Raw genomic sequence first — 14,275 nt, 5'->3', positions numbered from 1 at the left:
CAGAGGAGAGATTACTTGGATGGCCATTCCGGTATCTCTTTGACGACCACAAGACACCTTTTAGCGCGAAATTAACTAACCTATGCTTGACGGGTTTATGGTATCATACAAGCGGTTGGTCTTGAATATCTAGTTGATATTATCCGCCGAGTTCCCTGCTTGCGCGGAGACGCTAAATGGCGTAGTTATGGCCGTCAAAGCGATGAAGCCGGAATTGAGACGGATACTAACAAGTGCAACTCCACGACGCCTTACGATAGGTTGAAGCCGTGCTATCGAATCAAAAGCTTCAATGCCGGGGTGTGCATTCCAATATAGGCAAGTGCCGTCCAAGGTGGAATATACCTAGCGCCTCGACAGTTGGTAGAGGGCTAAGTGGCCCTGGCCGTTGTTGTGGCTAATTTTGCCAAGCATCCGCCACAGCCACTCCACCGCAAGCCTCCGCTCCGAGTCGGGCTGGGATGGAAGCATCAAGTGAGCGGGATACACGCAACAAGGACAAGTCCACACTATATTTCAAAGATACCAGATGACAAGTGCTGAATTGTATTGCGATCCCAAGATACCAACGTCTCCGGAACACCAACTCCTACCGCCATGAGCCCATGCACGACCAGAGTCGTGAAACCACCAACGCCCGCAAGACATGGAACCGACAAACATCTACTATTCCCCTTGTTGTCTGCTAAATCCCTTCCATTTTTATTCAATCTTCAGCTGCTCCAGTTGCTCGATGGTGGCCTCAAAGCCATTTGCCTCGCTCTCCAAATCGGCTAACTTCTTCTTGTCAGCCTCCTGCGTCGCGACCGCCACCTTCTCCATGTACACCGCATCGCCGATGAGTTTGCGCTGCTTCTGGACGGCGGCACGGGACCTCTCCAGCTTCGTCCTCGCCTTGACCATCTCCTCGTCCAGGTCGACACGCCCCTTGACGTGGATGAAGACGGAGACGGCGCTGGACACGGGGAAGGCGACGCAGCCCGCGGGGCGGCCGTGGTCCGCCGAGATGATGTCGATTTCCATGGCGCCCCTGCCGCAGAGGGAACGGATCGACGACCTCTCCTCGGACACGGTCCTGTGCGACGCCGCGTCATGAGCCTGGATGAAGATCTTGGCCTTGTCCTTGGGCGGCGCGTAACCGGCCATTAGGGACCGGACACCCTTGGAGCAGCCTAGGACGATGTCGTACGCGGCCTCGGCCTCCGGGTTGTCGAACTGAGGGTCCCATTCGGGGTATTTGGCCAACATGACGCTCTTCGTTTCATCGTCTGGTCGCCTCGGCAGCCTCTGCCAGAGTTCTTCCGTGACGAAGGGGAGGAATGGGTGGGAGAGGACGAGAGCCCCTTCGAGGACAGAGTAGAGTGTCTGGAGCGTGGAGTTTATCTGAGCCTCGGAACCCTCCTGGATCAAGGCCTTGGAGTTCTCGATGAAGACATCGCACCTGCACAAAAACAGTCAGTCAGGGCATGGGGGACGGACTCGCACCGCGGGGTTGCTCACAGCTGGAAGTGCCAGTAGGCGTAAATGAGGTTGCCGCTCTTCATGAAATTCCTCTGCTCGAGGGCCTCGGAGACTTCCTTCGCGGCCAGGTTCATCTTGTGGAGGGCCCAGAGTTCCGCCACGGACTCGTTGCCGCTGAGAGCCCGCTGCTTCGCGGGAACAAAGTCCTTGACCGTGTCGAGCTTGCCGAGGACGTACTTGCAGGCGTTCCAAATCTTATTGCAGAAGCGCCTGTAGGCGTGGATGACGTTGACGTCGAAGTTGATGTCGCCGCCGCCGGTGGTATAGGTGATGAGGGAGAAGTGGAGAGCGTCCGCTCCGCATTCCGGGATGCCCTGCGGGAACGCCGTCTTTTGGTACGCGGTGGCCTTCTTGACTTCGCCGGGAGCAAGGTTACCCGCGAGGAGCTTTTCGTGAAGAGACTGGAGCTCGATCCCGCCAATGACATCCAGCGGATCAATGACATTGCCGAGTGATTTGCTCATCTTTCGTCCATCAGAGTCGCGGACTATGTATTGGTCAGCTAATCCGAAGCCGTGTCGAGTCGGAGGTATGGGCCCACTCACTCAAAGAATGACAAAACACCTCGGAGAATGGCACCTTGCCCTATTTATAGAGTCAACACCGTTGGCTGCGGGGAAGATATCACCACGCAACGAATTTCTACTTACGGTGAGCTTTAGGCTGAGGAAGATCATACGAGCAACCCAGAACGGACTGTAGGACTCCAGGTTAGCATGTGCTTCTAGGGCTCTCTCGGTGTTTCTGTGGTTATGGTGCGGTGTAGCTTTGACAGAACTAGACTTCGGTCGAGTGTTGGCATTATGGGAATAAACTCACATGATGTCCCATCCGGTCTCCAGGAGGCTGGTGGGGAATAGACGAGACAGATCGGGGGTGTTATTGGGCCAGCCGAGAGTCACGAAAGGCCAGAGGCCAGAGCTGAACCACGTATCAAGGACATCCCCGTCTCGAACCTGGAGCGCGTATGTAAGTCTACGAGCTACAGCCAGTGGCGAATGCAATTGAGATGGCAGAGCATTCACAGGGAACCACGGTCCTTGCAGCTTCGACCTGTGCATGATAAGAAAAGGGTATCAACTCACCAGTTCGAATTCCTTGTCGGGCCATGCCTTCTTGGCCTTGGCGAGAGCTGTATTCCAGTCAGTATTGGACACCCACAGATAAGTGTTGGGATGTGACTGCCAGACCTTCTTCTTCAGTCCGCCCCGCGAACCAGCGGTTGCCGGAAGACTGCTCGCCCTCCTCCTCCCCCTCAAAGCGAACGTAGTACACGGGGCACTGGTGTCCCCACCACAGCTGTCTCGATATGCACCAGTCGTTGATGTTTGCCATCCAGTTGAGGTAGCTCTTCTCCGCCGACTCGGGCTTGATCCTGATCTGCCCGTCTTGGACTGCCTTTATCGCATCCTCTGCGAGGCCGGACATCTTCACCCACCACTGTGGTTTCATGATGGGCTCAACGACGTCCTTGGATCTCTCCGACAACGGCACGGTCATGGGGTTGTCCTTCTTGTCCACGTAGAGGCTGAGCTTCTTTAGATCCTCCTGGATGGCGTGCCGGACGTCGAATCGCTTCTGGCCTTGGTAGGGGCCGCCATTCTCGTTTATCAACCCGTCGTCCGTCAGGATGTTGATGAACTCTAGTTTATGGGCCACGCCCAGGTTGAAGTCGTTGGCGTCGTGCGCCGGGGTCAGTTTGACGGCGCCCGTGCCGAACTCGCGGTCGACATATCTGTCGGCGACGATCGGAAGCCTCCGGCCACTGATGAATGGATGAACGGCGAACTTGCCGACGAGATGGGCGAACCGCGGATCGTCAGGGTGCACGGCGATGCCGCTGTCGCCTAGCATGGTCTCGGGGCGGGTCGTCGCGACTTCAATGGTCTCGTCAGAGTTCTCGATGGGGTATTTGAAGTGAACAATGATGCCAAACTCGACCTTCCTTTCGTATCCCGGGACGTCGAGAAGTGTCCGCCCCGTCAGTTCCTTATTGTCGACCTCGAGGTTGCTGAGGGCCGTCGTCAGCGTGGAGTCCCAGTTGACCAGACGGTTGGCTCGGTAGATGATGCCCTCGTCATGGAACCTGACGAAGACGTCCGAGACGGCCGCCGAAAAGTTCTCGTCCTGCCAAGGGATCAGTACGAATACGGGTGTCGCACCACCCCCGCGGCGCGGCAAAATCTTTGAACACGCACCATTGTGAAGGCCTCTCTGCTCCAGTCAAGACTGCATCCCATTTTTCTGAATGCGTTGTTGATCTTCTGGTGATACTCCTCCTTCCACTCTTGGGTCAGCTCGACGAAGTTTGCTCTTCCGAGATGGTGCCTCGTCTGTTTCTTCACTTTCCAGAGCATCTTTTCCACGACGCTCTGCGTCGCGATACCTGGGGAGCAGTCAGATCGTGCCGTTTGGCCAGCTCCACGTGGGCGGGTCTCTTACCAGCATGGTCGCAGCCCGGCAGCCACAACGTCGTCTTTCCCTTTTGGCGGTTGTAGCGGATCAGCAGGTCCTGCAGCGAGTTTCCCAGGGCGTGGCCCATGCTGTTTTCGACGTCAGTGATTCACATGCGGGTCTGGGTATGCACGAAAGGGGGCTTACTGCAGGGCTCCTGTGACGTTTGGAGGAGGCACGACGATGACAAAGGATCCCTCGGGCTTGACGTTGCCCTCGGGGGTGAATTGCGGCTTGAAGAAGCCCTCCTTCTCCCACCAGGAATACCACGCTGACTCGACAGCGACGGGGTGGTACGAGGAGTAGTAAGGGTCGTCGAATGGCCTCAGCCGCTTCTTTTCTCCCGCCGGGGTGTCCTCGACAAAGGGCGGCAGCACCACTTCAGCCTTCTTCACCTTGTCCCTCTTCTCCTGGGTCTTGCTCGCATTGGAAGCGGCCGCCTGGGCCTGTGCGGCCTTCTTCTGGTCGAACCTGGCCTGCTTTTCTGCCTTTTTGCGTTCCTTTTCGAGTTCCTTCTCGGACTTGACCTTGGCGGCGGCCGGGGCTGCCTCGCTGGCGGAAGCCGACTGGGGGGCGGCTGTTTTGGCGTCGCCGCTCCCCGGCGGCGTCGTGCCGAACTGTTGGGAGCCGTCGGCGGCGGCGGCTGTTGCTCAAGAATCGCCTGTTAGCCGCAGCTTGGATCTTGGCCCAGAAGGCTCTCGAGGCTCACTAGACTTACCCGGGTTTTTATTTGCGTAGTCGGCAGTCATTGCGAATGATGACAGGCGCACGAAGAATGCAGGGAAATGCGGCCGAGAAAAAGTCGTAGCGGTCGGCTGAGGATGGCGTGGGAAGAGAAAGTAAAGGCGTCTTAAATAAATAATGCAGACGGTGAGTCAGATGGCCGCACAAACCATCATTGTCAGAAATAAGAGACATGCCACTGCAGCGTATTCGTAGTCATCATGCAACATTTCAGGGGCGCCGTTCCTTTGCGCATATGACTCAACACGGTACGGAGTACATTCCCCCCGGCAGCGGCTTCGCCCGTGCAGGTCGGATGCAAATCCCCTCCCCTGTGCCCAAAACCCCGGCTCCCTATGGCGGGCCTCGTAGCACCGCACCGCCCCCCACCGCCCGGAACAGAGGCCCGCTCTTGGGTCCTTGACCTGCATTTCTCTTGCCCCGCACCGCACACTACAGCCCCCGCTACCCAATGATTATCCCGCCTTGGCCTGCAGCTTCAATGCGGATCTTTACTAGCCGCGTCTCTGATTCTAACCTCAGAGAGGGTTTCCATCCACTCCTGCACATAATCGGCATGGCCATCCGCGAACAAAAGAACCGAGGGAGTCACCAACCCTAGGTTCTTTCAGATCTCCAGACTTGAGGCTCTGGAAAAGGCCCGGTAACGCAGCCTGGCTTGAATAGAGGGCAGAGAAAACCATGGAACAGATGCGCACCCTTGTAGCAAAATTGGCATTCAAGCTTCAAGCCCTATTACTTCACAAGCCGAACAGCATGTGTTGTTTGTTTCCGTTGGTCCAAAGCAGCACACATAAGGGCATCCAAAACTATGCTTGCATTATACTATGTAGAATTCCGCAGCGGCACCCTCGTGATGCCCGAGGTTGAGAGACGCCGAGCCCGAGATGGATTTCTTCAATCCTCTCAACATATTTGTGCATCGCGATAGTATAGTCTGTGGAGGGGTGCCTCGGGCCCCCTCTACTAACCCTTTCTCCATCCTGACGTCCGCCCAGCTTCTCTCACGTTGATTTCCATTGCGCAGCAATCACGCCATCAGAGCCCTGTTCCCATCGCGCGGCGGCTTCATCTCTTGCCCGATTGGGCTACCGCCGACCCATACCAACAGGGTAAATCCCAGCTACCTAACCAGTCCCTGCCAACCTACAAGAACAGCCACAATAGCCTCATCTCTTCCACACCTCCGGTGCAAAAAAACTACCCCTCGATTCGCGAACGTTTTTAATAGTGAAAACATGACTACCGATATCAGGATTCCATGGGAGTTAAATAAAAATGAAAATAAAAAAACCCAAGAAACGGAGCATCGTAGACAGCACATTGACAACTCAGAAGGACACTTAACGCTACATGATGCGGCCATGGAGTGATTTTATGACGACAGTGACGGAGAAGACATCAAGAGCTCTGCGTGAGCTTGACACATCTTTGCGGGACTCTGACGCGCAGACCAAGTCAACCCTACACCTCACCTCAAGGGTCCTTTCAGCAGGGAATAATATAGTGGTTGTTATCGCTACAGGACGATTTGATTGAATGGATAGTAGTGTAGTCAGCCAGCACGAGGGGCGCCTCGTGGTGTAAAGATGCCTGGAGAGTGATTTGTTACTAGCGACAAGGGCGGCTCGAGAGGGGTGGAGCTCAGTCTCAGAGTCTTCGGGGGGGGGGATATACCTCGCGATCGAATACGATGATGGAGTGGCCTAGCTCGCTCTTCAAGGCCTCCACTATACGCAGATTTAGTTCTAGATTGCAAAGGCATGTTTCAAGAATAAACTATATTAGGACTATGATTCATTCTTCTCAAACCAGCAGCTGCCATCTACATCCATTTAGTCTAGCAGTGCCCCTATCTCCCCCCGCTAGCTTAACCCGGTCAGATCTTATCCATGGCGAAATTGTCCACAAAGTGCTCTACTAAGTTCGCATTCCTACTGTAATAAACGTTGATAGTATAGTAACCGTCGGATTGCGCCGGAGGGGTGAAATCCCCGCTAAATCTGTACCAACCATTACCCAGTGCGACCCCGTTCTGCATGGGAGCCCATGTCACCAGAATTTGGGAGCCGCTTAAGGTGACTATGGAGAGTTGCATGTTCGGGAGACTGTTGCCGGCGCCGGAAGTAGTGGTCTTGCCCGACAGGCTGACCCGGTACGGAGATCCAGGCCTGAGGTGGAAGGGGTTTTGGTAGCGCAGTTGGGCGAAGCCGCTGTTTCCGCTGTTTGTGACGCGGAACGCTTTAGTGGGCTGGCCGTCGGCACCCGTTACAGACACAGCAGAGGCCGCCCAGTTGGAGGCGAAGTTGGTATAATAAGACCAGTCGTTGAGGTTGTCCAGTTCGAAGTCTAGGTTTGCGCCACGGACTGGGGGGACAGTAGCGGTAGCAACACCGCCAGTGGTGGCGGTGGATACAGTCTCCCAGACTGTTTCGGTGGTGGAGGCGGTGAGAAGGGAGGTGGATGTCTGTAGAGATGGCTATTAGCTACAAAAGACCCTTAAGTTCCGGCTGCTGTTTCTTACATCCGTAACAGTGACAGTACCAGCTGTGTAAGTGACGCTGGTAGTCCGGACAGGGACTTGAATGCAAGAGCAGTAGGCAGTGATTCGAGAAGCCGGGTACGCCGCCAAGCACGGGGGAGGAGGCACAGATTCAGCACGCTTCATCTTTTGAGGACTCTCCCCATAGTACCCGGTGACTGTTGCAGTCGCTGACGGTACTGTGGTGGTGAAGACTGTGGTGGTAGAGGTGACAGTATCCGTGAGGGTGGTGACCACCACACCAGTCCAGACAGTTGAGGTCCTAGGGAGAGTAAACGTCAGCTGTGTTATCTATTCAAGGCCTAGCGACCAACTCTTACGTTGTGGCCGTTTCGGTCGCAACGGTGGTAGTTGAAGGGGGGAGAGCTGAGCAGTAACTGGCGGCCGGAGCGGCATAACTCGGGTCAAGGAAGCAAAGGAAAAGGCCATCGAGACCGCATGTGGCCTGCTGCAAGAACTCTATGAGTGATATGGGTGAAGCAGCTACGCCGGCAACGAGGAACGGCAACGCGCCGATAATCGACTTTTGGTGAACCATTTTGATGTAACGATGCAGTGTTTTCCAGTTGTATACCTGGAGACACTGAGTTTTGAGGCAGTGGGCGAGGTAGAAGAAGCAATAACGGGGCTAGAGTGTTGATGCTGTTGAGCAGAGTAAATTACGAAGATGGGCTCTGCTCGTTCGTATATACTACAAATCCGAGAAACTGGACCTTGAACTTTACCTCCACGGCTTACTGTCACGGCTTGGTAAACGAAATAGCCATTTAGAAGCTAATGCTAGATCAAAAATGGCTTGTCTCTTAAACCTCGGGATTGGGACTAAGGAAGCCCCAAGGCAAGCCAAACTTCTCAGATCAGGATGCCAAGCATCACCTCCTTGCCCAATTAGCTGAGGTTCTAAGCGAAAGGTGAACCAAAGAAGAAAATAAGAACCGAGTATCTACGAGTGTCGGTCGGAAGCTGCCTAGGTTCGGATCTAGAGACATCAAAAGCGCTTCTTTGCCACGTGCCGATGCATTCAATCACTGCTTGCAGTTGTCGTGCCCAAACAGGGACCCGAGCCTCTGTTTACTTGCAACCCACAGGCATGGGAATGGACCCCCGTGGCTACCGGATAGACTTTGCTCCGTTTATTAGAGGTCTTCACGAGCTCTTTGGGGATACCATCAGGCAGGGGTAGAGCGTTATTAACGCCCCCAGACCGCCGATCGCCTAACCGTGCAGGACTGATTCTCTCCGATTGGGGAATTATTGCATCGGCACAAGTCGACAAGGTCCGAACTGCGACGTTCAATAACCATCGCTGCGCTTGGTTAAACTATGTATAAGCGAGCTGGATCCGGGTAAAGACTCTGAACACGAAGCAATTTCAGCTTCGAAACACATTGTAGGTCCTGGGCCTTCGGCTCGGTGCAGGGGGTTCACGGTAGTTTCTGGAAGGCCGAATCAACATTCCAGAACAGATCTATGAGTGCAATACAAGACCTTCCAAAAATGAGCCGTTACAGGGACTGCGCTTTGGATAATGCTACGTGTTTTGATCTGGCACGACCGTACTACCGGTAAAAGGGCTCAGATCTTTTCACTGGCGACAGTGCCAATTGTCAATGATTTGTGCCAAAATTGCCGCCACTGACTAAGGCACAACGTACCGCCGGAAGCAGTTGGACGGCTGCCCCTGACCGCCCACCGAATCCGTCGGTTCAATGAAAACGGCGATGCACGAATAAGTCGGTAAGGATGAATTTTTTGCTGTCTCCCGTTATACACTAATAGCAGCTCCGGGTGGTCTTTCTCTTCCAACCCGTAGTCCCCATCGCCTAGCTCCCAGTCAGAATCAACCTCTTCCCCTGGGCCAGCACCTAATGTTGCAGCCAGAAATAGTGGCAGCTCATGCAGGCTATGTCGGGAGGCACACCAACTCTCGTGGTTTTGAGTGCGCCATTTACATGTGTTTAACCTAAGACGGCCAATTAAGCAGTGAAGCAATGGAAGTCGAAAAAATGTCACGCCAGATGGGGGATCGCGAAATTTAAGGCCTGATCGGCTCGATAACTGTAATTCAAAGGCTTGCCAACTAACTACTGCAACGTTATAGCTGTGGATGCTTGCATTGACCAACGGTTGCCGAAAACGATATAAGCCTAACTGTTAACAACTAGCAGCAGCTAGCAGCGCAGATCCTATAATTCAAGTGAGGATGCCCTATAAATATGGTACCTTCGAGTAGCATATACGCCATTGCAATAGGGGATGTAGCGCTATGGAGGGTAATCCCCCTAGGCCAAGAAAAGTTTTTGATCTTAGTCCTAATCAACAAATTTATCAGTGACTAGCCTCTTATAGATTGTAAGACAGTCGATCAGAGGGATCGGCCATCGCAGTACTTCGGCTGTAAGCCTCAAAAGCCTTGTCTCGGAGTTTTGTAGCGCTGACAAACCCGAGGTTCCGAAAAAGGCATCACCGTCAGTTGTATGTAGGATTTTATATAATTTTCCAACTAAAATTATCGTGCCGATGAGGCCTTTAGGTACAAATGCTAATTCTTAAAGAATCCCGGTTTTACGGTAGCCGACGACATGTATACCTAGGTCGGAATATTGCCGGTTGCAGTGTCTAATGTTAGTGAGCTCTTCCGTCCCAATGCTTCATTTATCGTCTATCGTAGTTATCAAGCTTAACACAATCTTAAATCCAGCAGGCCAAACATGGGGTATTCTTTTAGCGTTGAACCTCCCTCTATCTTTTTCTCTCTCACTCTCTCTCTCTCTCTCTCTCTCTCTCTCTCTCTAAAAAGAAAGAAATAAATAAATAAATAAAGCTATAAAGCAATAAACATTCCAGATTTCAGAATTTGTGGCGCCCGTGGTCAGCTGCCAGTCAGGGCCATCCGTCAAATTACTGTTCGCAGGATAGGTCACTTATCGAGAAAAGCAATTACAGCATAATATCCCTGTGACAGGTATTGCATACTGCGCTTCTGACAAGTCTTAAAAGGGTTGAAACCCTTGCGGTTGGTTAAGCACTTAAAAGCACCTTTCAATTGACTTAAGCTATGTTACAAGCGAGCCAAGGCAACCAACTGTGGCACAAAGCAAAAGCTTCGGTAATGACAAATATGTCGTCATTGTACCCTGTTCTGTACTACAGAGCTACGCCGGCCAGCACACCAACTGGTTGGGTCGTAACATGCTATTCTTTCGTGAATCTTAATTAAAGACCACCCTTACCATAATACGCGGTGGGGCGATCCGCGGCCGGTATACAGTGGCGTACGCCCTGCAACGCTAATTAGGGTGCGACCCAGCAGCGTGGTCTGCAGCCGGAATTGTCGAACTACGCGTTGGGCTTAGAGATAAAATAAATTGCCTATTTGCTGTGTAAGTACCTATCCGAGATCAATCCCATGATTCATGTGCCAGGTGGTAGTGAGCTACGAATGTGGGCACGGAAAATCCTATACCTGTACGGCTGGATTAGACTATCCAATGTACAGTAAATTGGCTGGGTGTGGTCCCAAGATCACATCTCGCCAGACGCCTCTGCAATCCAACATGCCCAGCTTGTCTTTCAGTTGCCCAGGCCGCCGAACAGCTGATTCTGACCAACAAAAAATTGCGGGAAGGAATACCCCAAGGAGCAGATCATACGCTGGATGTCGAGTTGGACACTTCAAGTCCTCAACTCACCCAAGAGGTCACGCGAACATCACTAAACATCAACACTACAATTGGATCATACGCCCAGAATACAGATATGCGTTCAACTAGCGGAGAAGCGGCAGCAACGGAGCCCGGAGATTCCATCTGCGGGCTGCTATAGCGCCTCCGACAACCACGATCTGTCACCAGTATTCTCATTCTCCGGCTCTTAATACGCGCCTCGTCATTTGCAAACCCAGCGACACGCATATGCCTGAAGATTTCAGACACCATCACTGGCTACCAGCGGAAACAAAGGTTCTCTCGACACGTGGGCGAAGTTGGGGCGGGCTGACTGATAGTGATAAGTTCCCGTCGCAACATCCACACTGGCTCTCCGTTGTTATTGCCCGTCCAAGACGCCGACTAAGACGCCGACTGATACCTTGCGACTATTTGCTAACCAACCCGACAAACGATGATATACAGAAGTGCTTGGTTGCTGAATTGGGGGGGGACGGGTGCCTTGAGCAGTGCAACAAGAATCAAGCGAAAAGAGGGGGGAAAGCGACCTGCACAACGTGACGTTGTGCCAGCTTCCTTCCCTCCACCCCGTGATCAATTCATTTCACAGACGACGTATCCCGACTTGACGTTGAAATAAAGCCGTTGCGGAGTGGGAACGGGGTTTGCCCAGCTATTATGGAGTATGTACCTACCATTGCAGCGCACTAGGTGTGGCTATGCCATGCCGCTGTCCTGTCCAATCCACCTAGCGCAAAGTGCGGGGGGGGGGAACGATTCACGCATGTTACCAAGTCTTTTGAAATAGAAAAAAGGATATAGTGAGCCGAGAAAACTATAGTTGGGGGTTGGCCACGCCGTGTTGGAGCTCAAAATACATGAAAGGTAGGAAGGAGGGTGCGTCAATAAGTTGAACCCGCCGAGGATAGACAACAGATGAGACCGGGAGTAGCGGCCAATGAAGTACCCTCTTTTCCTCTTCAACAATGAAACCAATAAGCAGAAGGCGTCACGTGCATCACGTGCAAGGAGTGCCTCCACCCAGAGTCTTGCCCGCTCCTCGCATCTTGGCCGAGAGGCAAGAGCGAGAAAGTCGCCCGGAGCACAGCGCACAAGTCGCACGAGGCTTCGTTCTTTCCCGTCCAGCCGCCCGTACTGTGGCAAGGTGCATGGCCAGGCAAGGAAGGCAAGGCCATCTGAGGCGGCAGGGCAGGCGGGGCGAGGCACTCTGCTGGTTCCAAAAATTGAAAGGAAGGAAGCAAGAACAATCAAAGGTGCCTACCTACCCACCTCATTAACCTGTGTGGCTCGGTAAAGGTATTACCTAAGATAGCCGAGTTCATACTGGCCACCCCGAGTCCATTATGTACCTACCTTCATTCGAGGCACCTCGTAAGCGTGGTGTCCCCTGCACTCAGCCCGTAACTAGCCGCTCATGATTAGCACCGTTCGGCCTGTACGTAATGGATGGTTGAGCGGGAACTCCCTAGCTGGGATCTGTACAGCCCCACAGCCCCTGACTAGTAGGTACCTTCTAGATTTAGCAGATCCCACTGCTACCTATATGCAGGTGTGCACCATAGGAAACTCATTATCTAAATCAACTGCACGTACAAGATCCTGACGACAGCAATTCCAGGAACGAGAATACATGCAACGTCACATTAAAAATCGGCAGAGGGGGAGAGCGGGCGACGAGGAAGATGAGGTCGTGCAAGCTGCAAAATGACCAAATTCACGGCCATGTTCTGTCCCAGGTGCAAGACTGTGAATTTGCTCAAGTTGATCAGCCTGTCCGTCGTCAAGGTCGCGGAGGAGAGGACTATCGACCACGCAGGGGCGTTCATACTCTTCATCGAGGGTATGAAAGATCCCGTATGCGAATGGTCAAGATGACAACACATTAACCTCTCGCCGACGAGACCGATAGCGAAACCGGTGTCGATCGAGTCCTGGTTTGTCCCATGCACCATGTGACGATCGACGATGTGGTCACGATCGTGGTTCTGAATGTGACATCAATAACAACCGGGTATACGTACTATATCATGGGAAATTCCACCCTTTCCTCATCGAGCTCAAAAACGTGCCCATATTCGACCCCATGGTCACCCTCAAGGGCTCGAGCAGGGCTGTTCATGCCCCCCTGGATGTCGTGCGCATTTCCGCACACTTGCATGAACCCATTTCCGAACAATTTCAAGGACGCGGCCGTACCCGACCTCAGGATGGCCGGAACTGCAGCTTGGTGGAGGAGCCCCGGGGACGTCGATGACATCACTCCTTGACGCTCCTGGAGTACGCCGACATCAACTCCACACACTCGGGCGTCAGCATCATGTGGGCGATCCTCGAGTCCTTGCCGTGGAACACGAAGAAAATCAAGCACCCAAATAATTGACGCAAATTCAACCCTCATCCCGGTACTAAAAATCTCAAAACGCCATAGATGCTCCTCCAGGCCCCACTGCAAAACGTCAACAAACATCCAGGTACTGGGAACAGATGGTGACTTACTAGTCGAGCTACTCATTCCAAACTCCCTCGCCAGCCTCATCTTCCTCCTCACTAAATATTCGCCATATAAGTTAGAAACACATACCTATGCAGTTATATAACTAAATGAGGGGACAATTTGAACGTAGTGTTTACCTCCATCAATGCCCTCGTGCACCTTTTCGGCTTTGGCGACGCCGGACTCCCAAATTTTGCAGCACCACAACGCCACGAGCATGTCGAACTGGGCGCGCGGCAGGGCTGCCGTTATGACCAAGCTGTGCCGATCGTCGGGGGTTTCATGCATGACAGCTATCGCGGTCCCATGCTCGTCGGCCCATTTGTTCTTGTCGATGGTGAAAACAGCGGCGCCATCCTTGACGAAGTTCGGTATGCCGTATTTGCTGGTCTTGCCCGCGATGTCTATGGGCACGGCCGTCGAGGATGCCTTTCCCGGTATGATCGAGTGGCCCTTCTTGAACCCCAGGTCCTGCAGGCCCGGAAAGCGGCGGCTCACGCGTTCGATGAAGTATTTGGGCGAATCGGATGGTAGCCTCACGTAGCCACCCGGTCCCGAGCGCATATATCGCAGGTCGTATATATGACGTTGGCGCCCCGAGCCGTCTCGTTTGGGTTCAATGCGCGATAACTCTACCTCGGTGGTGATTTCTGAAAGGCGAGCAATGCCCAGGCTAAGCTGGTACAACGGCGGCGAATCTGGCGTCAGGGCGTGGATCGACTGGCCTTCGAGGATGAGCGTCGTGGGTGGGCAGAAGATCTCCTGGTCTGGCTGCTGGACCGCATCGTAGGGTGGAAGAGGCGTAGGATCTGACTCCTTGGATTCTTGCAT

At 53.4% G+C, this 14,275-nt stretch overlaps 3 protein-coding genes across 3 annotated transcripts; all 3 read right to left on the bottom strand.

Moving 5' to 3' along the window:
- Nucleotides 1–702: 702 nt before the first annotated feature.
- EsH8_V_000870 (uncharacterized protein) lies at nucleotides 703–4,724 on the bottom strand (the record flags this gene model as incomplete). The annotated part of the gene is made up of 11 exons (XM_083273386.1): nucleotides 703–1,441; nucleotides 1,501–1,835; nucleotides 1,947–2,008; nucleotides 2,067–2,106; nucleotides 2,172–2,217; nucleotides 2,341–2,496; nucleotides 2,756–3,648; nucleotides 3,720–3,907; nucleotides 3,964–4,064; nucleotides 4,123–4,618; nucleotides 4,694–4,724. The coding sequence occupies 11 exons, from the start codon at nucleotides 4,722–4,724 to the stop codon at nucleotides 703–705; spliced, it is 3,087 nt and encodes a 1,028-aa protein (XP_083126101.1).
- Nucleotides 4,725–6,598: 1,874 nt separating this feature from the next.
- Nucleotides 6,599–7,799, bottom strand: EsH8_V_000869 (uncharacterized protein; the record flags this gene model as incomplete). Its single annotated transcript, XM_083273385.1, has 3 exons — nucleotides 6,599–7,186; nucleotides 7,244–7,523; nucleotides 7,582–7,799. 3 exons carry the CDS (start codon nucleotides 7,797–7,799, stop codon nucleotides 6,599–6,601), a joined length of 1,086 nt encoding a protein of 361 aa, XP_083126100.1.
- A 5,565-nt stretch (nucleotides 7,800–13,364) lies between these two features.
- On the bottom strand, nucleotides 13,365–14,275 carry EsH8_V_000868 (uncharacterized protein; the record flags this gene model as incomplete). Its single annotated transcript, XM_083273384.1, has 3 exons — nucleotides 13,365–13,396; nucleotides 13,447–13,497; nucleotides 13,582–14,275. The coding sequence occupies 3 exons, from the start codon at nucleotides 14,273–14,275 to the stop codon at nucleotides 13,365–13,367; spliced, it is 777 nt and encodes a 258-aa protein (XP_083126099.1).

This window comes from Colletotrichum jinshuiense, chromosome 5 (genome assembly GCF_051148585.1).
Source record: "Colletotrichum jinshuiense chromosome 5, complete sequence".
Taxonomy (NCBI): Eukaryota; Fungi; Ascomycota; class Sordariomycetes; order Glomerellales; family Glomerellaceae; genus Colletotrichum; species Colletotrichum jinshuiense.
Note: the sequence above shows the minus strand (reverse complement) of the source record. Positions and strands in the feature narration are given on the sequence as shown.